We start from the raw sequence: 24,320 nt of genomic DNA, 5'->3' as shown, positions 1-24,320 counted from the left end.
AGATGCCTTGTCGTTGTAGATAGGGCTTGTCGTTAAAAGTAATAAAAGTAACGTTAAGATAAAATTCTAAAAGTGCTAAAAAGTTTTCAACGGATACGCCCGCATTATTCATAAAAGAAACGTCACCATTATCCTCTATGCACTGTCGGACCGAAGTCAAAAGCTTATCATGAGGTACCGAATAAAACAGGTCTTCAACATCTACTGAGAAAGCAAAGGAAATCTGCTGGTTATTCCGTATGAAATCTGCGACATCACTAGAGCTTTTAGTGCGAAACGGGTCACTAACACTGAGTGGCTTTAGTTTGCTTAACAGGAATTTGCTAACGTTGCCCTGCCATGAACCATTTTCACTAACAATGGTTCTGAAGGGAATGCCCACTTTGTGGGTTTTAGCGGAAAAAAAGACGTTCAAGTTAGTGCTTTTGCTACTAGCTAAGGTTCCAGCCAGCGTAGGAAGTCCTACCTCCCTACAGAACGCGGTGAATTTAGATTTAACGCGTACAGCACTTTTTTTAACAGGTAAAAAGTTCTTGTCAATGGCGCTAATCGCTTTCTCATTGTAAACACCCTGTGGCAAAACAACGAAACCACCCTCCTTATCGGCTTGTACTAACATCAAATTCTGCTTCTTGAAAAAAGACACCACACTACTCAGTCTTCTGCTACCGCTATTGTCCGGAAGTTGGCTTGCACACCTCGTGAGGCAGTCCATACCGTCCAGCAGGCATCTTTCTCGGTCCTGGTTGGCCTTAGAAGACAGGTCCCTGTTCAGGCCTACCAGGTCATGGGCGGAAACACTTGGTGTGCACGCATACTTTGGTCCTTTTCGCAGAAGCTTTTCAATGTCTTCAGGTAGCACTGCACCCCCGAGAACAACGAGGTCCTGACAATTATCTCTTCTCCGTTTACCTTGAAGCCTCAGAAGGGGGGTCAACACGCTCCTCCACCTAGATTCAGTTGTCTGAGCTATACGACGCTTGACTTTCCCGAGTTTATAAGCCGCAAGTTGTTCAGGGTATTCGCATTGAAGAATCACACGAAGCCAATCATAGAGCAGCCTTACTTGGCGCCACAATTCCGCTCTAAGAATTTTGAGCACTCTTTTCACGTGTCCCCAAGAAGGTCTCACACACCCAAACAAGGCACTTACTTCTTCTGGTGTGATGGCTTTCCGGATGCAGAAGGCGGAAATCCTTGCTCTGCATGTGGCTTCACTGATGTAGCCCATAAGAAGGTCAATCTTCGCAGACACATTAGGAGCATAAAAAGAGGGGCCCATTGCACTAGAAATATAGCTTAATAAAACTTGTTGTTGGGCTAGTTGGTTATACATCATATACTTAGAAATTTGGCGCAACCTCGACTCACGCAAACATTCACACAAGCACACACACTTACACCAGAGCAACACACACGACACGCAGCGCTCACTACCAACTGTTTATTGCTCCTATCTGACCTTCTTAAATACGTACATCGAAATGCGCAAAGGCACAAACTAACAGAACTGCGCCAGTAGAAAACCAACATGGCGTCACCACACCACAAGGAACATAAAAAAAGTAAAAAAAGTAAAAAAAAGTAAAAAGAGGGGTTAACACAAAAAGGAGATGGGGATTTTTATATAGGTCCATATATAAGATTTTTGTAAGGAATATGCTTCTTTTCTATCTTTTCTTTTTGTTTCACCGAAGGGGCATCCGACGCCAGCGGAACGCTGTGCAAGGCTGTATGTCCGATATTTGGAGATGCAGCGTTCCTGTTGTGGTGACAATGCCCGAGCCCTGGCCTCGGCGCGTTGGACGTATCAGATACGAGTACGCAAGCAGCATATCTCACTAATAACGACAAAACGTGCCTGATGCTTCATCGCCAGGTTAAGATGAAACAAACAAATGGCTAATTTCACCATTTATTCGTTGCTGTCAGCGTTGTAAGTGTTTAGCAGGAGCCAAGTTCAGATCGAAGCGGGCGGTTGCTTCGGCATGGGTGCTGCCATGTTGATTTGTAACTATAGTTACCGCCGGTAACGCACCCAAATAATTAAATGCATAGAAAAAAAGTGCGACGAAGTAAAACATATCACGTATCGATGTGGCGTAACACACACCAAACAAACGACAATTTGAGACAACACTGCTCATTTCAAGGCACTTATATCTGGGACTATGTTTCACTGCGTGAGCGTGTGGCTTTCTTACACCCTGTAGCTTTGGTAGTGCTGAACCAAAATGGTGAAACAGAGTATATTAAAGGAAAGGCACGAATATATACACAGGTTAGCCCGCTTCGACAAAGCAACTACGCATGTGCAGCAGAGTGATTCACGTGATAGCACTTTTTCAGGACACGTGGAGCATCCACGATAGGTTAGATATAGGTTTTTTTGTTTTGTTTTGTGACGCGCGTAGATGCTTCATGTGTCCTGAAAAAGCGCTAACACGTGAATGACATTGCTGCACATGCGTAGTTGCTTTGTCGAAGTGGGCTAACCTGTGTATATGTCCGTACCTTTCCTTTAATAAATCTTTCGTTGAGAGTCGGCGCTCGTGTTGTCTTATCCTTCGTCTGCGTCCTTTTTGCGCTGCGAGTTATCGAAAATGACCCATTCCTTTATTTTTTTTTCGTAAAAACAATGTGCACGCCAATATGCAACGTCAAGCCCACCAGTGTCGGGTGACGTCCCTCCCGTCCTCTCTTTTAGTAGCCCCAGAAGCAGAACCATTTTAATAAACAGGATGGTTATCCTGTGGTTATTTACCTTACACGCCGCAGTAACGAGTTTTTCGTAGCAAAATTTTATTTATACCAGAAAAATTAATCTCCTCAACAACCTTCAGCACATGTTTATGTCTTGCAACACTGGCCGGTGCCTACAGCTTTAAAACAGGCTCTTTGATACGAGCCCCGGCCGCTAAACGAAATGGCAAAGATGCGGCCGGCCAAGTTTTTATTTTTCTCCGAGTTCTTTTCTATTAGCTCACCGCCTACAGGGCACGATGTCCGCTATCTTTAGATACTTCCTAATTTGCAGCCAGCAGTCCTCGTTCAGGTGTTCCAGCGTGCGGCCTCGTAGGCCGAAGCACTCTACGCGGTACTGGACGACCCCTGCCATCTTCATGAATCCGTTCAGGCTAGTCAGGCATGGCAGGTTCAGGGCCCTCCTGATCATGGCCATCGCTTCGCCGGCTTCGACGTTCGCCATTTCGCAGACGAGTTGCGGAAGTGATGAGTGGCCCGCCATCATCTCGATGCCGCGTGCACAGTAGGCATCCTCCTCTCCCGCCACGAATCGAGCCGCCCTCGTTACGAGGCTCGAATTGCGCCTCGTGACGTCTCGGATGAACACGAGCTCGGCATCGCGGTCTCTGCACGCGGGAAGGCTCAATCGCAACAGTCTGTAGTTGCTCTCGATGCGCGACATGGCGACGCGCAGGAAGGCCTCGTTGGCTCTCGAACCTAGTGCCGCGAATGTCATTTCAGTGAGGGCCCGGCTGCCGAGAGTGGCCTCCGCGAGGGACCGGGCATCGCGTTCGTTCACGCGCAGTTCCATAAGCGTGATCTTGATAAGGTGCGGGTGAGCCAAAAGGGCGTGCGCCAGTGGACACATGGGGCCCTCGAAAGTCTGCCGATCTTCGAGCTCCCGTTCGGTTCGGTCCACGTAGATCTGAAGCTCGAAGCTCCGGAGCGTGGTTGCACCATTGACGTAGCTAGCCATTGACAAATGAATGGCGTGATCGAAAAAGTACGAGTGCACGCACACATGCAGCGCTGTCAGTGTGCGGCACTCAACGAGAACGTCGCTGAAGGCGCTATAGATGTGGTCCCGCTCGATTAGGTGAACAGAGCTGATTGTGACCATTGTAACCTCTGGGCAGTCGGGAAGCACGGCGAGGTTGTCGAAGCTCACGTGGATGTCTTGTATGTGCACCTTCCCCGCCATGCTGGACTCCCTGATCATGCGGCAAATCTCCCTGAGATAACTTTTTGCCGGAAGGTGGCTAACGGTAACCTTCCTCAGTGTCGTGTTTCGCGTGAGGGCCTCGAAGAACGCGAGACACTCGTACTCCGTGAAGCCGAGGAGGTCGATGGTGAGCGATGACAGAACCGTGTTTTCTGGCAGCGCCAAGAGCCAGGGCTGGATTCGTCTGCCGGCTTCTCCCACGGGATGCTCGACAATGCTCGTCACGACGCAAGACCTGGGCCAAATGATGCTCATAGAGCGCAACGTCTTGTTTCGCGCCACGATCTCGGCGAAGAAGGACTTCTCGTAGACGTTGTAAAGTTCAACGTCAAGGACAAGTTCCTCTAGGCTCGTCATACAGGCTATGGCTTTTGCCAGCGCCTGGAGCGCGCCTTTGTTTACATCGGACGTCCTGATAGTTAGCTTCTTGAGCACCGAGCCCTCCTGCGTCAAGTACTTGCCGAAGCCGTCAGACATGTCGATGCAGCCAAAGGTGAAAGCACAAGCTCCAATGGTCAGTTCGGTGATCGTTGTGTTGTCGCGGAGCAAGTTGATAAACTGCTTGGCACGAAGACCACTCAGTTCCAGAGCAGCGACGTCCAGAGCGGCGAGCTTGGGCCGGTCATTTGGTCTCGGATGCACCGCAAGAGCGGGCCTCCATACTGAGTAGTTGCGGTACTCCTCCAAAAGCGGTATGTGCTCGTCCAAGGGGTTCAGGACGTTCACAATGGCATTGATCACGTTCTCCTCCTGGTGCAGCTTCCCTCGGATCGACAGGCTCCTGACACCACGCCCAAATGGTACCCAGTTGAGCAGGAACGGTCGTTTTGCTATGGCGGCGTTGATTTCGACCGCGACTATGCATCGGTGGAGAGAAAGAAGGCTGGCGAGCAAGCTCACTGTGACAACCTCGCTGTCCATGGCCGCCGGACGCCGCGCTATCTGGCTGTCCACCGCAACACCAAGCGTGAGTTCGCCCAGAGCGTGTCCTTTTTCCTCCCTAAGCTCCAGGCCCGCGTACCACAAGATTTCGTTGTACGCAGCCAGCCTGTGCAACAGTATGCAGATAGGTTTTTCTTCGCTCCGTGTGCAGGGTAGGGTGAGCAGTGGCGTGGAGCGAAGCTTCTGCACTTTCAAAGGGGCGCCATCTTGTCGCGCAGATTCCGGTTCGTTGTTCATCGGAACAAGCTGGTCAATTGGCTGGCACAGAAGGAGAAAATACCCTCAATACTGAGGGTCAGCAGAAAACGCTACAATTAGAGATGGTAAACTGTGGATCGAAGTTACATGCAGTGTATCAAACGAGAGAAGACTGTTACGTGCAGTGCGTTACGAACACTTTATTAAGTTGGCCAGCATTCTTTCGGCCAATCAGGCTAATGAGGCAGGGACATCATGTAACTAAAGCACCACATAGCGCACTAGCATGAATGACCATGAGGCATGTAATAACCCAGTACTGACTACGGACTTTGCATTGAATGTTGTGAGTGCGCTGCGCCGATGTACGGATAAATTGCGCCGAACCAAAAGATGAAACAAGGGACAGTTAGAAAATTGTAATGTTCTACCATATCATAAAAATGTGGTTTTTAGCCAAAAGGAAAGGCCATTGAACCCCTGCGGACCAATTAGAGATAAAAATATGGTGGAATGAGCAATATGGAGGAATCTATAAATGTCCGAATCATCACCCCAGAGCTCTCACACAAACTGGCCGGGACGAGAGAAATGCAAGGCCGACAAGAAGCCAGCGGCCGTAGTTTCGATGATAGAAAACGGTAAGCAATATGTGCAGCTAGTTGACCAGTCGGGAGTGGTAAAAGCAAACAAGGTGCGAAGTAACCGCGTACGTAAGAACGCTTGCAGTGAACGAGTTAAATTGAGATTCATCAAAGTATGCCGCAGTATTTTTCCTCTATTTTGACGTGGGGCATAAGTTGCGGCTGAACTTCCATAATTGGAAACTCAGTAAAAGAAAATACACTGCACCTGTGTATCACGCGTATACTGCATTCGCCTGCACGTTTTGTTTCTTTGCACTGCTTTAGGAAATCAAGCTGAACTCGAGCGCCATTTTAATTAGGTTTCGCCATTGAACATAATTCACAAGATAGTTGCTTAAATGCACAGTTTAGTGGCAATACAGTAACGTGTCTTTTTCTCTTCTGTACAGCTTCTTGTTTAGAAACGTCTTTACACAACCATTGAAATGACACAGTGTTACGCGGTACGACTAATCACCACTGCGAGTTGTGATATGCATTGAGCACATTGTTTCAAATCATTTTGGGAGCTCTTGTTTTTAAATGCGAATCATTTCTTAGCGAACTTCGGTGACTTTGAGCGTATCTATCTATCTATCTATCTATCTATCTATCTATCTATCTATCTATCTATCTATCTATCTATCTATCTATCTATCTATCTATCTATCTATCTATCTATCTATCTATCTATCTATCTATCTATCTATCTATCTATCTATCTATCTATCTATCCATTTATCCATCTATCCATCTATCCATCTATCTATCTATCTATCTATCTATCTATCTATCTATCTATCTATCTATCTATCTATCTATCTATCTGTCTATCTATCTACCTATATACCTATCTACCTATCTACCTATCTATCTATCCATCTATCCATCTATCCATCTATCCATCTATCCATCTATCTATCTATCTATCTATCTATCTATCTATCTATCTATCTTTCTATCTATCTATCTATCTATCTGTCTGTCTGTCTGTCTGTCTGTCTGTCTGTCTGTCTGTCTGTCTGTCCGTCGGTCCGTCTGTCCGTCCGTCCGCCTGTCCGTCTGTCCGTCGTCCGTCTATCTATCTATCTATCTATCTATCTATCTATCTATCTATCTATCTATCTATCTATCTATCTATCTATCTATCTATCTATCTATCTATCTATCTGACCATACGACTTCTAGCTCTACTGGCCGTTTCCATAATGGTATCGATACCAAACTTGGTATGGCATAACATGACTGTATGAAAAACATATTTGGCTAGTCATAACATGAAAATCAAGACATGTATGTCATGAATGTCATAATTCACATTTCATGATCCTGCAGCTCTTGCGGTGGTTTTGTTCACACGGCATGTTGCAAAACTGGTATGGTATGACATGATTGCATGGCGAATAGAAGCGACAGACCCTAAATTGAAAAACATGACATGCGTGTCATGTAACAACATGACTAGATGCCACGCTCATGATGTGCTCACCGCCATTTCGCTAGCGCCACATATACCAAATTTGGCAATACAGTACTGAATGAATGACGAAGGTATGTGACTGGTGCAAACTTGATAACCATGAGATGCGTGTCATGTAACAACATGACTACATGCTACACTCATGATGCGCTCGCAGCCATTTCGCTAGCTCCACGTGTACCAAGCTTGGTATTACGCGACGCGAACAGGCGACATAGGTAAATGACACATCTAGACATGATAATCATCACATTCCTGTCATGTAACAACGCCACTACATAGCGCACTGATGATGCACTTGCGGCCGTTTCGCTACCTTCACATTTGCCAAATTTCGTATTACGTGATGCTAATGGATGACGAAGATATGTGACTGATGCAAACATAATAATCATCAGATGCGCGTCATGTGATGATTTGATTTGTGGGGTTTGACGTCCCAAAATCACGATATGATCATGAGAGACGCCGTAGTGGAGGGCTCCGAAAATTTTGACCACCTGGGGTTCTTTAACGTGCACCCGAATCTGAGCACACAGGCCTTCATTTCTGCCTCCATCGAAAATGCAGCCGCCACAGCTGGGATTGGATCCCACGACCTGCGAATCAGTAGCCGAGTACCTTAGCCACTAGACCACCGCGGCGGGGCAGATGCGTGTCATGTGAGAACATGACTACATGCCACAGGCAAGGCGCCAACACATTTCGATGTGACGGGGTGCGCGTGCTCGCCGGTGTTCATTTCGTCGCGTCACGCCGGTTTTGCCACACGAGGCGCGCCGGTCCTGCCATTTACTCGCAGGCGCGCGCCGCGCTGCGTTGCTTTGACGCATGTGCATTTCAGCGCGTCCGGCGTCCCTCCGTCACGAAAAGAGGGAGACGCAATGTTGTCTGGGTAACGCATCGACCCGAAATGCAGCTTGTTGCATTTCGCGCTGGTTTTATAGTCGGGCCGCGCCGACGGACGCTGGTCGCAGTCGTGCCAGGTGTCAGAGTGCTCATGTTTTGCTAACGTAGCATTGCTGTGCCCAGCGAGCGTGCGCGTCAACGCTACATTGCATTAAAATGAACCCTTCGTAATGCGCTGGCAGCCGTTTTGCTAGCTCCACAAATACCAAATTTGGTGTTACGTGACGTCAATTCGACCATTCCAGCGACTATAGGCTTTGCAGCGGAAGATCAAAGTGGTGGACGAGACGGTGATGTCGGGAGCGTTTACATCAGCGTCACAGAGCGTGAAGACGCGTTCATCGGTTCATGACTACTGAGAAGCCGAACTGCGTTGCAGTTCTATCACCGTGCGACAGCTTCAAATCACGGCTACTTGGCGCCGCCTGCGTCGCTGGAATGGCCAAATAGATGACCAAATATATGACTGGTGCAAACATCATAATGCTGACACGCGTTTCCTGTAAGAACATGACAACATACCACGCCTACTTGGGGCTCGTGGTCGTTTCGCTAGCTCCACATATACTAAATTTGTTATCACGTGACGTGAATAGATGTGAAAGGTAAACTACACATTCAAACATGATAATCATGACACGGAAGTCATGTACGGCATCAATTACCTTCACCTCGTAATGTTTTGCTGATTTTAAAGTGACATATATCAACAATTTTAATTCGTGCTTCGCATATCATCAATTTCCACTGTACGTGGGATCTGCCAATTTTCGTTCAAGTGAAAAAAATTGGCAGATTCCACATACAGTGGGAATCGATGATATGCGAAGCACGAATAAGAAAAATTGATATGCCACTTTAAAATCAGACAACGTTACGAGGTGTAGGTAAATGATGTCTTACATGACATCCGTGTCACCATTATCATGTTTGGATGAGTCGTTTACCTTCGTCATCTATTCACGTCACGTGATACCAAATTTAGTATTTGTGAAGCTAGCCAAACGCCCGCGAACACGCTATGAGCGTGGTGTGTTGCCATGTTCTTACATGACAAGCGTGTCAGGATTATCATGTTTTCACCAGTCATATGTTTCGTCATCCATCGACGTAACGTAACACGAAATTTGCTATATGTGGAGTTAGCAAAACGGCCGTCAACGCATCATGAAGGTCTCATTATACTCCAGTGTAGCGTTGACGCATGCGCACGCTCGGCACAGCGATGCTATGTTAGCAAAACGCGAGCACTCTATAGTCCGACGCCAGGCGCGAACGGCGCGACCTGCATCCGACGGCGCAGCCCGACGGCGCAGCCCGACGGCAACCAGCGCGAAATGCGATATGCTGCATTTCGTGCCGATGGTGGTGGTGGTGGTGGTAAAAAACATTTATTTCAGAAAAAGTTTACTAGAGAGTGCCGACGTGGCCCATCGGCGTGCTAGAGTGGCAAGACCCTATTCCGGGACGCCAGTGGAGCTGGAAGCTGCCCGTGCGCGCTCCACCAAGGAGCGTTGTGCAGCCAAGGTAGAGCAGCCGAGCAGGTGCTCCTCCCAAGCCTCTCTAGTTGGGATAGGAAAAGGGGATGAGAAAGGGACGGGATTAACTGGGCACGATGCTACGACGTGATATGTGTCGGCGAGCACATGACAGGTCGAGCAGGTGCCATTGATTTCCGGCAAAAAGTGCCTGGCGACCGCCGGACTGATAAAGGTGTTCGTCTGCAGGCGGCGTAGCAGTCGTTCGTCCGCTTTCTCCAAACCGCGTGCGGGGTCCGGGTAGAGGCGGCGCGAAGCCCGGTAATAAGCCAAAATTTCGCGAAAGCGCGTCAGGTTGGTATTGCCAGATTCCGTCTCGGGACATGGAGGGGCACCGGCCCGGACAGGAGAAGCGCGGGCAGCGGCATTTGCCGCCTCGTTGCCGGGCAGGCCCGAGTGGCCTGGGGTCCACACTATACGAATGGGATGAGGGTTAAAGCGCCAAGAGGCTGCATGTAGTAGGCTAGCCGCCAGCGGAGCAATGGAACCCTGAAGGCACTGAGAACAGGCCGAGCGCGAGTCCGTCAGGATGGTGCGTGAGGCAGGGTGAGATGCGGCCAAAGCTATGGCAACCTTTTCAGCGTGCGTTACTGTGTCTGCTCGAAAGGAGAGGCCATCTACGTGTTTGCCCTCTGTAATCACGGCAGCCGTGAAGTGACCCGAGGGGGAGGGACCCGGGACGTCCACGTAGAAAACACCAGGACGATCGGAGTGTCGCGTATGAAGGGCCGCGGCGCGTGCTAGTCTACGGCCAGGATGGAGGTCAGGGTTCATATTACAGGGTAGAGGTTCCACCCATAGCTTTTGACGCCAGAGCTCTGGTACCGGCTGCAGAGGGTCTTGGTCAGATATCGGGTTAAGGCCAAGTCTGTGTAGAAGACGGCGCCCTGAAGGCGTCTGCGACAGTCGATTGATTTGGTTAACGCGATGAGCTTCGCGCATCTCTGCAAAGCTGTTGTGTACCCCCAGAGCCGTGAATCGGCTGTTGGAAGTTGCAATAGGTAGGTCCAGAGCGCGTTTGTATACTGAACGAAGAAGGACGTCCAGCTGGTGCTCGTGTCGACGACGCAGGCGAAGGTAAGGCAAGGCGTAGAGGACGCGACTGGTCACAAACGCGTGGGCCAATCGGAGGAACTGAGACCCACGGAGGCCGCCGCGCTTGGTAGAAACTCGCCGTATCATGCGGCTCACCTGTTCGCTGGTGCGTCTGAGGCCTGCTATTGTGCCATTTGGATCCAAGGACGATGTGAGGTGAAGGCAAAGAACCCGAATATTTTGCACTGACGGGACGGGCCCGGACGGAAGAAAAATTTGAGGCGGCGGTAGCGGAGAGACTGAAAGAAGAGCCGATTTAGCTGGAGAGCACTCCAGGCTGCATGAACCTGCGTAGGTGTCCACCAGAAGGGCAGCCTTTTGCAGGCGTTCTTCGATTTGCGCTAAGGAGCCGGTGTTGGTCCAGATTGTGATATCGTCCGCATATAGTGCGTGTTGTATTCCCTCGACCTCGCTTAGAAGAGAGGGGAGGTTCATCATCGCCAGGTTAAAAAGCAGAGGAGACAGGACTGCCCCTTGAGGTGTACCCCGCGTGCCTAATAAGTATGGGCCGTGTTCGGTAGAATTAAGGCGAATGAAGGCGGTGCGATGTGATAGAAAGGCGCGAATGTAGTTGAAAGTCTTCTGCCCGCAGTTTGTGGTAGACAGGTTAGTGAGTATAGTGCTGTGTTTGACGTTGTCGAACGCCCCGCGGAGATCGAGAGCGAGCACGGCTTTATCGTTATGGCACATAGTAGTCGGCTCTATGATATCGTGTTGAAGCTGGAGCAGGACGTCCTGCGCCGACAGATGCGGGCGAAAGCCAAACATCGTGTCGGCAAAGGTGCTCCTGGCCTCCAAGTAGGCGGAAAGGCGTTCGCGAACCATGGTTTCCATGAGTTTGCCTGCGCAAGACGTAAGTGAGATGGGTCTCAGTGCCTCAATACTAACGGACTTTGCCGATTTGGGAATGAATGTCACGACCGATGTGGTCCATTCCGTTGGAAGTGGAGAACCGTCCCATATCGAATTTATAAGCTGGAGTAGCGAGAGGTGTGCTTGGTCGGGAAGATTTGCCAGGAGCGATACTGTGATTCCGTCGCGTCCAGGGGCCGTGCCCCATCGCATTTTCGTGAGTGGAAATCGTAAATCGGAAAGCGTGTATGGGGCGTCGAGGTCGGTGTTAGGGGCGCCGGAATACGTATATGCTGGGCCTGCGGGATCAATTGTGCGGCAGATGTAGCGGTCACAAAGTTCTCGCGCGAGTTCATCCGTAGTGCCCTGAAATGCATGCAGAACACGGTGGAGCTGGCGTTGCGTTTCTCCCCTGGTGGTGGAGGGATCGAGAAGGCTTCTAAAGAGTCATCACGCACTCTTAGAGCTCATCTGGTTTGCAGCCTTCGAACAGGTGTCTGCCCAGTTAGCATCGGAAAGTTGTGCGGAGTATGCGGCCGCCTCTGCAGTGAGCGCCTCAATGCGAGCGCGAAGTTTCCGATGAAGTTTGTTGCGTTTCCAGCGCCTTATGAGCCCGCGGCGAGCGTTCCAAAGATGTAGGAGGTGTGGATCGATTGCAGGAGTCAAATTAGAGGTTGCAAGGGTGCGAGTGTTCACTTGTTTCATATGAAGAGCGTATGATGCCCACGCTGCATATTCGGTCGAGGAGAGGCCGGCGGGGAATGGTTGCATTCTGAACTGAGTCCAATCGGTGAGACGGGCTTGGCCCCAGTGTTGGCGCATTTTCTGCGGCGGCGTGAACGAAATGCGGAGTAAAAAGTGATCGCTGCCTAGGTTTTCGCCTAAATTTTCCCATGTAGCATCACGGATGTGACGGGTGAGGGAGAGGTCGGGGCATGTGTCTCGCGTGACCGAGTTGCCGGAACGTGTGGGTTGTGCCGGATCGGTAAGAAGCATCAGGCTCAGCGAGGAAATGAGCTCCTTGAGCTCTCTGCCCCGGGCCTTCTCGTAGTGGTAACCCCAGTGAGGGCTGGGGGCATTAAAGTCCCCGACAATCACCAGTGGTTGTCGGGCCGCTATACGCAGTGCCCGATGGAAGAGATGCGCAAACGAAGCCCTCGCAAGGCGAGGGGGACAGTACACGTTTAAGATATGTATTGATGGTTGGCCCCTCCGCTGAGACAGCACTGATATCATGCAGTAGTCGTAAGGAAGATCCAGATCGAGGTCGATCTGTATCGCCGTGTAAGCTTTATGCACGAGGAGGCATGTGGTGGTGCCGCCTACATAGGAGCAGTATCCAGAAAGGGATGGAGCAGGGCCAGATTCTTGGAGCGCCAAGACGGCCGGCTGAGAGCCAAGTGAGCTGAGGAAAAGGGAAAGATGTGAACGCTTTCGCCTGTTCCCGAAGCCTCCAGGGTTCCACTGTATGATCTCGAATTTAGACGCAATGTTTGAAAGGGACGTACGATTGGTAGCCATCGTGACTGTCCTAAGTTTTATATTTGGTCCTCCATGTCCCGCTCGGAATCCTCAGAGGCAGGGAGGGGCACGGAGGTCGGATTTTCCGACGGCGGGGTGGTGGTAGCCACCTTACGACGACGCCGTGGAGCTGTACCCTCACTGCCCACCGAGCAGGAGCGGGAACGCGATGCCTTGGGTTGAAACTGGGTGATTGCCCAGGCTTGAATAGCCTGGGTAACCTCTACTACTATGCGTTGGACCGAGAAGCTGGTGAGGAGGTGATTAATCGAAGCTTCGACGCGCGTGAGGCGTTCCTCTACGCGCGGGGTGTGCTCTTCGCTAGGGAGAGTTTGGTTAGCGGGCAAGGGAACCTGAGGTGCCCCAGGAGCCTCAAGAGCTTCTGGAGTAGATGTGGCACCGGTTCCGAGTGCTGGAGTACACATGGCTGCCTGAACCGGCGGTTTAATGGGAGTGGACTTAGCGCGAGGACTAAGCTTGGACGTAGCTGGCGTAGCCGCCTGGACAGAGGAGGCAATACCGGATGGCCTTGCAGTACACTGTTGTTGGGGTTGAAGTCGCTTATTTAAGAGTTCGAGTTGTTTAGTTAAAAGAGAATTTTGCTTTTGAAGTGCCGCAACTTGCTGGCGAAGGGCTGCAAGTTCGGGAGAAGGAGGATCGAAAGGAGGGGGTGAGAGAGGCTTAGAAGCAGCTTTCCCTGCCCAACTGCTCACCTGAGGTACCGCCGCTGGTGCTTCGAGCGGTGGGAATGCTTGAGAGTCGGCGTGGAGTGGTGGAGCCGAATGATGCAGGTTTGTGCTGCTGTCTGGCTGTGACGAACATGAGGTGGTCCCTCGAGGAGATGTTGAGGGCTGCTTGCGTTTCCGATATTTTCGGTATTTTGCCGTGCAGCCACTGGTCCCAGTCTCATGGGCGCCGTGGCAGAGGAGGCACTTGGGGTGGCAGTCGTGGGCATTGAGACCTGCAGGTGCGGGGTTCCACATTTGGCACACTGGGTTGGAGCGGCGTGAGGACACTGAGGTGGTCGATGACCGATGGTACCGCACTTGGTGCATACAGGGACCGTTTTCTTGTAGGCGCGGATATACGTCGCCACGCAGTGGTAGAAGAGGAAGCGGGGTAACTTCGTGCCCTCGAAAGTTACCACCGCCGCCCCGGAATCTCCGAGTTTGCGGACCGCAAGGATAGTACCTTGAGGCCAATACAGTTCAGACTTCTTCTCCGGGCTTTCAGCAGGGTTTACATTGATGACGCCCTTGCATGTATCCCCTGGTGCCTTGGCGTGGCCTCGAACGGGCAGCTGCTGATCCCCCACTTGCAGCTGGAAGTCTCCGAGGAGTCGCTGTGCCATAGGCAAAATGGTGGTGCTACAGACCAAGATGTTCTGTTCCCAGATTGGCCACACTTGAATTTGCGTGGTAGTCTGGTCGCCGAGGTAGCTGCGGATGGCGTCGCCCGCGCGATCGGCCGGGACAAATGTGCGTAGCTCGCAGGGAACGCGAGGTTTCACTACTACGATGTAGTCGTCGCGAGAGAGGCGAGGAGTTTGACGCGGACGCCACTTGCGTTGCTTCGCTGGCTGCGAGGACGGAGCAGAGGTAGGCACACCACCGGAGGGATGGCGCGCCGGCGTTCCTTGCAATGCTGGGGAATGGTGGCCCGCCGTGGCGTCTCGTTGGTGTTGAGACGCAGACTTCGATTTCGCTTGCTTGCGTTGCCACAGGCTCACCATGTCGTCGAGGTATTCATCTTCTGATGGCATAGTGTTTTCGGAGGACGAAATCTCCATGGACAGCATTTGGCTTGAGGTAGGATCATAGCCCGTAACCACGTTAGCGGCCGCCATCGCCGGGCTGAGAGCCCTTAGCGAGGCGGCGTTGTAGCCGGGAGTGAAGGACGTCCCTCAAGTTGTCAAAACTGGACCCACCTGGAAGAAGGTGTTGTCTAGGCGAAGCGGAGAACTTGGCGGTGACGATAAATCCAAGTTTCAGGGGTACCAAGGTGGATGTCCGCAGAAATAGCAGAAAATCTACGGAGGCGATGTGGAGTGCGTCCGTCACCGGATGGATGGATGGATGCTATGAGCGTCCCCTTTATAACGGGGTGGTGACAAGTATGCCACCAGGCTCGACAAAAAAAAATCTTTTTTCTTTTTTTTTATGTTGGCCTAATGCCTCTACTTCGATAAATTCTATCTTAATGGAAAAAAGGTAAATTTTCAGCTTAAGTTCTCTGCCATTTACGGCACACTGTCCATATTTTATTTTTCCAATATTTATTTTTGTCCTTTCTCTCTAATTTTCTGCCACCAATACTCTAACCGTCTCTTACTTATTTCAATCGCGGGTGTGTTCAGCTTTCCATTGTTGTCCCTAAAACCCAAGGCTTCCTGTAGGTTCGTGCCCAAACGTACACCTGGGTGGATATCTCCACATTCAATCAGAACATGTTCCGCCGTTTCCTTATCTTTCCCGCAGCATGTGCATTGTTCTTCTTCTTTACTGAATCTTGCTTTATAACTACGCGTTCTAAGGCAACCCGATCTCGCTTCAAACAGTAAAGCGCTTCCCCTTGAATTATCGTAAAATGCCTCCCTCCTTATTTCATTTTTGCCCTTTCGGTAGTTACTCAAAGCCGGTTTTTTCTCCATAGCTGCCACCCAGTAAATCCTCTCCGCCTCCCTGACTTTTCCCTTAACGCTCTTTGTTGACATATGGCTCACAATACCAGCCGTATATTTACTAGTGAGTCTTCTAGTTCTTTTTCTCCACTGTGTGTCCACGCTCTTCCTATACAAATAACGGAACACCTTCTCTGCCCATCTACTCTCCTTCATATTTCTTAGCCTTTCTTCGAACCTTATTTTGCTCTGCGCTTCCCTCGCCTCAAAACCTGCCCACCCCATATCGCCCTTTACAGCCTCGTTTGTCGTCTTCCCGTGAGCACCCAACGCGAGGCGTCCCACAGTCCTTTGATTTACATCCATTCCCGATTGCACCTCTGCCCTCATGCACACCACTGAGTTCCCAAAAGTAAGCCCTGGAACCATTACACCCTTCCACAGACCTCGAAGCACCTCATACCTATTGTATCCCCAAAACGCTCTGTGCTTCATTATTGCCGCATTCCTCTTTCCTTTTGCTGCCGAGGCTTTTTCCTGTACCTCCATGTATCTATCACTCTCATTTACCCATACTCCAAGGTACTTGTATTCACTTACCCTCGGTATTTCTTGGCCTTGTATGGACACCGTCTGATCACAGGGATCATTGAATACCATCAAACCACACTTCGTTACACTGAATCCTAGTCCAAGAGCTTCACCTTCCCTTCCGCATATATTCGCCAGCTGCTGTATATCATCTCGACTGTCCGCAAATAAGACGATATCGTCCGCATAAAATAAACCTGGAAGCTTCTGCTCAATCATCATGCCGCCCTGTTTGTGTGACAGATTAAAACCAATGTTGCTACCTTCTAGCGCTTTTTCCATACTCACCATGTACAGCATGAATAACAGTGGGGACAAAGGACATCCCTGTCTCAGACCCCTGCTAACCTCAACGTTCTCTTTGCTACGCATTCCTTCCCACTCTATGCAAACTGTATTTTCTCGGTATATCTCCCTCAAAAGCTGTATACAGTCGTCGCCCATGCCCATTCCTTTCAATATATCCCACAAAATTTCCTGATTAACGTTGTCGTATGCCCCAGTGATGTCTAGAAAAGCCACGTACAAGGGCCTATTCTCTATTTTAGATATTTCTATACACTGAGTGAGAACAAACAGGTTATCGTCTAACCGCCTGTCGACTCGAAATCCGTTCTGAAGTTCTCCCAAAATATCGTTATGTTCGGCCCATGTTTCTATTTTCATTTTTACTGCTTGCATCGCCAACCTGTATAGTACCGATGTAATGGTTAGTGGTCTATACGAGCGAATCTTGTCCTTTTCTCCCTTGCCTTTATAGATTAAGTTCATTCTACTTTGTCGCCAACTGTCCGGTATTTGTCCGTCCTTTAAGCTTTTTTCTACTGCTTTTAACAATGCTTCTTTAGTGTTATGTCCTAGTTCGTTAATGAGGCTAACGGGAATCCCATCTAAACCCGCGGCAGTGCGCTTTGGAATTTTTCCTTCGGCCTTTTTCCAGTTGAAATTATCTAGTACTAGCTCTTCCTCTGTTGCTTTCTCCGCCACACTTTTACTCACTGGGGAGATCCCCTGGACGCTCTTTTGAAACGAATCGGCTGTTACCTTTTGGATGTAACCTAGCGCTTCGTACCCTTCCAATTGATTTCCTCCTTCATCTAGAATATGTTGTTGCGTTGTGACAGACTTCCTGCCTAGCGCCTTTATGTGGCTCCAAAAAATCCTAGGCGCGGCCTCCTTTTTTTCGTGTATCTCTGTCATCCAGCGTTCACTTTCACCTTTAATTTTTGCCTCTACCAATTTCTGTACAAGGGATTTTTTCTCCAAATATATTTCCCATATTTTTTTGACTTCGTCCTGCGGCCGCTTCTCCTTTTTTGCCTTTCTATGCTCCCGTGATGCTTCGCGTCGCTTCTCGATCGCCTCCCGGATTTCCTTGTTCCACCAACTTTTTGGCTTCCTTTTTCCTTTCCAGCAAACGGTTTTCTTCTCTTTCCCTATCTCCTTCGTCATTAGATGTAACAGCTCCCTATACTCCCAGTCCTTGCCTGGTATTTCGCCTACTTCTTTCTCGACTCTTGCGGCTATATTTATTATTTGTTTGTCATTTAAATACGAGCTGCCAGACTTTGATTCCATGCTCATATTTTTAGTTTCGTATCCCATTTGTAATGTTATTCGTTTATGATCACTACCCAAGCTGTTAATGCCTTCCTCGTCTATCCTCATTTCTGTCAGTTTGTGGTAAATTCCTTCAGTCATGAGACAATAATCAATACTTGATTGCTTGTTTCCGACTTCCCATGTGATCTGGCCGTCACATTTAGGCCCTGTGTTAACTATCTCCAGACTATGTTGCTCGCAAAGATCTAGTAATAACTTCCCATTGGTGTCTGAATATCCGTCAAGGTCATGTATGTGGGCATTCATGTCCCCTAGAAGGATGATTTCGGCCCCATTACCAAATTCCTTAATATCCGCACTCATGCAATCCACTATCTCCTGATTCTTTTCTCTGCAGTTATTCCCCGTCCACAAGTAGGCTACCCCTAGCCACGTTTCCTTTCCACCTACTGTGCCCAGAACCCAGAGGTGCTCTGAACACGTCTGTTTCACTCTAACCCATTTGGCTCCGCGGTGAATTAGCATTCCTACACCCCCACCTTTCCTTTCCGATATGGTCCTGTTACACCCTTCCCAAACATAATTTTTAATATGTGGTGGCTCTTCCAAGTCTCTAAGGTGTGTTTCTGTAACCGCATACACGCCTATCTGTTCTTTGTTTAACTGCTCCTCAATCTCTAACCATTTTGCCTTCTTTCTGCCACCCTGCATGTTTATGTAACTAATTGCAACACGCGCCTTTTTCCTTTTTCTTTTACCTTTTTTCTGGTTTTTCGCAATTCTACCTGTCAAAGCGTCCTCCTGTTTGGTTTCCCTGTTACGAGCTACCCCGGACTCCGAAGGGCCCGTGAGCCCCCCAAAAAAGCTACTGCGCGTCCTGCCAGTCGCCAGCCCACCTCGTGTCCAAGCCTCTTATCGAAATGAATCTTGTCTCTTTGGAATCCACCCCACCTGTGCACTTCCCTGTTTAAATCCACTACCTCGAAACCCTTCTCTCGACTAATTCGCCATATCTCTTTGTTTGCGTCGAGTACCGCTCTTTGCAGGTTGACGTTGCGTACTGGTACTTCCGGTACTGTGCATACTACAATTTGCACCTGGGGGGACACGGTGCGCATGTCATCCACCCCTTTCGCCAAGGTCGTCGCTAGTCCTGACGATTCTTTTTTTAGGACGTCATTTAACCCTCCCGCAATTACAACGAGGTTGCGATTGTTAGCTTTAGCTGCGAGTTGTTCACCCGCTTGACTCATTACTGTCCCCAGCGTTTGTCCTGGGAACGTCCCTATCGCAACTCTCTTGTCGCCTTTCACCCTTTCTTTGATTGCCGCTGCGCATCGGACTAAATTTGAGTCACCGGCGATGATGACCTGTTCAGACATTCCTTCTGAAACCTGCACCTGGCTGCTGACTAGGTGACTAGCGTGAGTCACGGCTGCTGGTTTGCTCCCTCCCTCCCTCAAAACTACTTCCCGGTAGCTGGGCCCTGGGGCCAATGTATCTGCCTTTGTCATGCCTGTTTCCCTCATCTCTCCCGCACGGTGGGTCGTCGCCATAATGCTTCCGCCGTCACCTGCGTCTTCGTTCCCCTTCACGACCTTCGATAGGCCCTTCTCGGCTGCCCGGAGCCTTTCCTCCATGGCTGACGTTTTCTCTCGCTCCTTCGCCAATGCATTCTCCAGCTCTGCGATTTTCTCCATGAGCCCACTCTGGACCGCCATCATATTTTTCATTTTCTCCTCGATCTCGCACTGTCTACACTTGGCGTCATCTTCTGCTTTCTCTTCCGCACTAATTTCCACCTTCAACCCTATCCCGCACTCTGAACACTTTACGGTCTTTTTGACCATGGCTAGCTCAGTTTACCGATGCCCACGTGTTAGAAAACTGTACTAAAATACACTGGTCTAAGCCAAAAAGAACCACAATAATAAATAAATACGCTACACTTCACAGCACCTGCGCATGCACGTGGTCGGTCTACGCGCAGGCCTCAGCCACGTGGGCATGTAGTCATGTTGTTACATGACACGCATATCGTGATTATCATGTTTGGATGCGTCATTTACCTATGTCGTCCGTTCGCGTCGCGTATAGTACCAAGTTTGGTACATGTGACGCTAGCGAAACGGCCGCGAACGCATCATGAGCGTGCCATGTAGTCATGTGGTTACATGACACGCACGTCATGTTTATGATGTTTGCTCTAGTATCATACCTTCGTCATCCATTCATGTACCGTAATTCCAAATTTGGTATTAGTGAGGCTAGCGAAACGGCCACCAGCGCGTCATGAGCGTGGCATATAGCCATGTTCTTACATGACACGCATCTCATGATTATCATGTTTGCACCAGTCACATACCTTCGTCATCCATTCACGTACCGTAATACCAAATCACCATCGAGCGCTCGCAGCGCCCCCCCTCGTGCCGATGCAGCACCGAGACAACACTGCGTCTCCCTTTTTTCGTGACGGAGGGACGCCGGACGTGCTGAAAAGAGTATGCGCTAAAGCAACGCCGCGCGGCGCACGCCTGCGCGTATACGGCAGGACCGGCGCCTGCATGGCGTGGCAACGCCGGCCTGACGCAACCAAATGAACACCGGTGAGCACGCGCACCGCGTCACGTCGAAATGTATTGGCGCTTTGACAGTGGCATGTAGCAATGTTCTCACATGAGACGCATCTCATAATTATCATGTTTGCACCAGTCAAATACCTTCGTCATTCATTGACGTCACGTAATACCGAATTTGGCATATGTGAAGCTAGCGAAACGGCCATGAGCGCATCATGAGTGTGGCATGTAGTCATGTTGTTACATGACACGCATATCGTGATTATCATGTTTGGATGCGTCATTTACCTATGTCGTCCGTTCGCGTCGCGTATAGTACCAAGTTTGGTACATGTGACGCTAGCGAAACGGCCGCGAACGCATCATGAGCGTGCCATGTAGTCATGTGGTTACATGACACGCACGTCATGTTTATGATGTTTGCTCTAGTATCATACCTTCGTCATCCATTCATGTACCGTAATTCCAAATTTGGTATTAGTGAGGCTAGCGAAACGGCCACCAGCGCGTCATGAGCGTGGCATATAGCCATGTTCTTACATGACACGCATCTCATGATTATCATGTTTGCACCAGTCACATACCTTCGTCATCCATTCACGTACCGTAATACCAAATTTGGTATATGTCACGTTAGTTAAATGGCCGCGAGCGCATCATGAGCATGACATGTAGTCATGTTACATGACTTGTTTCATGACATTTTCATGTTAGGGTCTGTCGCTTGTGTTCGCCATGCAATCATGTCATATAATACCAGTTTTGCAACATGCCATATGAACAAAACCACCACAAGAGCTGCAGGACCATGAAATGTAAATCATGGATTCATGACATACATGTCATCATTTTCATTGTTAAGACTAGTCATAAATGGTCTTCATACAGTCATGTTATGCCTTACCAAGTTTGGTATCGATACCGTTATCGAATCGGCCAGGAGAGCTAAAAGTCGTAGGCGGCTAGATAGATAGATAGAAATGCTCAAAGTCGCCGAAGTTCGCTAAGAAATGCTTTGCGTTTAAAAATTGAAATGCTGATCGTGTACACAACGCGTTTCACTGCATTGTCAACTCGCCCATTTCCTCCAAGATGCACAAGGGCAAAATAAGCCAGTCTTACTGTTACTTCTTGATGACAAACATATCCGATGGTCACTATCAATGTTCCTTGCACGATTTTTTCAGTCGCGTGGCAAAAAGGTTGCGCACTGTTGTTGGCATTGTGCTGCGAGTATAGATGAAAGGAAACGAAACCTGTTTTTTTTTTCAATCGCATACTGGGTGATTTTAGGGAGAACCATAAGGGGTTAATCAAGATCATTTCTTTCATCGTGGTGCAAAAATATACTGTGAGACGGTAGCGAGTGCATAACTTAACAGCAACTTAACCGCCAAGCCTTTCTGCTTCGTTTTTCTCTCTCAGCTCAATGGAAAGCACACAGGCGAGTAAGAGTGCAAGGACTAAGTAAAGGAGACCACAGTCTGTGATAGCATTCAGAAAGGAACTGGAAAACGACACTGCGTTACAGAGCCAGCTTTGCCCAACGAAATGCTCCGAGAAGCCTCTTTTCGTTGCAATAGTGACACGTAAAAAACAGTACGTTGCCTCGAGAGGCAACCTATATATATTGGCTGTGTATGCTCGTTCGGCTGCAATACACTGCGCGAATATACTGACGTCTAGATTACATATTAAAACCTATTTGATGACTTATTGCAATACAAACCCACTTTTTTTGTCGCGTTTCGTATTGTTCTGTCGGTATTTTTCCTTCCTCGGGAAGTGACGACCAATAAACGAAGATGCAACTGCAGCATTGTCCAGTACATAGGGTAGATGGTAATCACGTTTTAATGAGCCTAAATACGCCTCATTAAAGTGTCATTACGACTGATGTTAGTCCAGATACCAGCTGTAGCATCTTGCGCTGTGATTCCGCAGTGTCTGCTTGACGGCTGATATTTCTACTGAATCAAACGCCTTCTCGTAATCTACGAAGGCTATGTATAGTGGTTGGTTATATTCTGAGCATATCTCTATTACCTGATTGATAGTATGAATATGGTTGATTATTGAGTAGCCTGTTCGAAATGCTGCTTGTTCCTTTGGTTGATTGAATTCTAATGTTTTCTTTATTAGCAATTACCTGTGTAAATAGGTTGTATACTACAGGGATCAAGCTGATTGGCCTGTAATTCTTCATGTCCTTGTCATCTCCTTTCTCATGTATTAAAATGATGTTTGCATTCTTCCAAGACTCTGGTACTCTTCCCGTCTGGAGTCACCTCGGAAAAAGTTTGGCTAGTTTTTCTAACACAATCTGTCCTCCATTTTTCAGCAGATCTGATGTTACCTGATCCTCACCAGCAGCTTTGCCTCTTTGCATGCTCTCCAAAAATTTTCTGACTTCTATCATTACTGGTAGGGTGTCACACCCCATCTGGGTTACTGCTAGTTCTTATAGAATTAAAGTCGTGGTTGTCCCGGCTACTGTACAGATCTCTGTAAAACTCCTCCGCTATTTTAACTATCCTATACACATTGGTAGTTATTATAGGGCCAGATAATAGTCTCATACTAGTAACCAATTAAAAACAGCGACAACGCTCGTGGAAGTCCTGTTGTTGCAGAGCGTGCTTGAGGTATCCCATAGAATTGTATTGGCGTTTGTGCTTACATTTTGGTCAAGCCACGGGGGTTACGAGCAGCAACGCAGTCCAGCACCGAAGAGAGCCTGGTGGTAGGTCACCGTCGGAACCTTGTTTGGCGCTGCGCAGAGACAATCGTGGGCACTATTTGTCGCAACGACAGAAGAAACACTTACCGTTGCTTTGAAAGCGAAGGAAGTATCGGCTGCCCAGGTTGACTGCCACGTTGACTGGTCGTTCTTCCTGGCGGCTAGCAACCAAAGCGCGCGCGCACGTGCTACGCGAGCTGCTATGGCGCTTCTTTCTCTTCACCCTCGTGGACACAAATCCACGCTTGAGGGTTCCCCGATGGAAAATGTCAAGTATAATAATACTTAGATACAAAAACTCGACTAATTTCAGGGGCATGTGCATAGCCATACGCCGGGTCCGGTAGTTGAAAAGAGAAGAGCTTTAGATTGGCCCCTCCTCTCCTTAACACATACATATGTGCTCCATAGTATCGATTGATTCTCATAGGAAAAAAACTTTTAATGCACAATATGTATCATTTATTTCATGTGAAACATTCAAAGCTATATAATTCACTGCTATTTCAATTTCAATAAAGGAAATGCAGGGAATCTTGTAAGCTAGTCCGTTTGTTCTATTAAACCTTTCATTTGGAACGTTTTTATCGGTATTCATGCACATCTCGCTTGATACAAATGACCGTCCATGTGCCGTTGCAAAATGAAAGTTACATGACCAAATTTTTACACACCACTTGACCTATTGGATTATTACACCCGCCAACACCACCTAGACTACCACCCACCCGGTTGGTCTGGCGGTGTCCAGAAAAAGTAGTAGGGGTCCACACAACTGTGTCAATGTTTCTACGTGCAAGTGTGAGAAGTACCGTATGTGGATTCGGTGAGATTGTGTCGAAGGAAGTACCCAGTATGGTGGACTGTGTGCTTCGTCTTTCTTCTGGTGGTGCTAAGGTGTCTAAATTTTTCTGCTAAGGTAACGGGGCTATTTTCATGTAACGCAAGCCTCTGCTTTATGAGCAGTGAATTTATGGGCAGCCTGTTATACGCCAACGCCCGTATTTCGTATGTTAAATAAAGAAAATGCTGTATTTCAAGTAACAGTGATGGTGTTTAGCGATAACATAATTGTCCTGTATTCACTTAAGCAGAT

The 24,320-nt window shown here is 48.8% G+C and overlaps 1 protein-coding gene across 1 annotated transcript; it reads right to left on the bottom strand.

Moving 5' to 3' along the window:
* Window positions 1–2,858: 2,858 nt before the first annotated feature.
* On the bottom strand, window positions 2,859–23,379 carry LOC142817414 (uncharacterized). Its single transcript, XM_075894438.1, has 3 exons — window positions 23,312–23,379; window positions 23,165–23,256; window positions 2,859–5,197 (listed from the first exon to the last, which is right to left on the bottom strand). The coding sequence occupies exon 3, from the start codon at window positions 5,144–5,146 to the stop codon at window positions 2,984–2,986; it is 2,163 nt and encodes a 720-aa protein (XP_075750553.1). The 5' UTR covers window positions 5,147–5,197; window positions 23,165–23,256; window positions 23,312–23,379; the 3' UTR covers window positions 2,859–2,983.
* Between the last annotated feature and the right edge of the window lie 941 nt (window positions 23,380–24,320).

This window comes from Rhipicephalus microplus, chromosome 5, assembly GCF_043290135.1.
Source record: "Rhipicephalus microplus isolate Deutch F79 chromosome 5, USDA_Rmic, whole genome shotgun sequence".
Lineage (NCBI taxonomy): Eukaryota > Metazoa > Arthropoda > Arachnida > Ixodida > Ixodidae > Rhipicephalus > Rhipicephalus microplus.
This window is presented reverse-complemented; position numbering and strand designations above follow the sequence as displayed.

Excerpts from the sequence above, each read along its gene's own strand:
- LOC142817414 (XM_075894438.1), bottom strand. The coding sequence starts at position 5,146 with ATGAACAACGAACCGGAATCTGCGCGACAAGATGGCGCCCCTTTGAAA.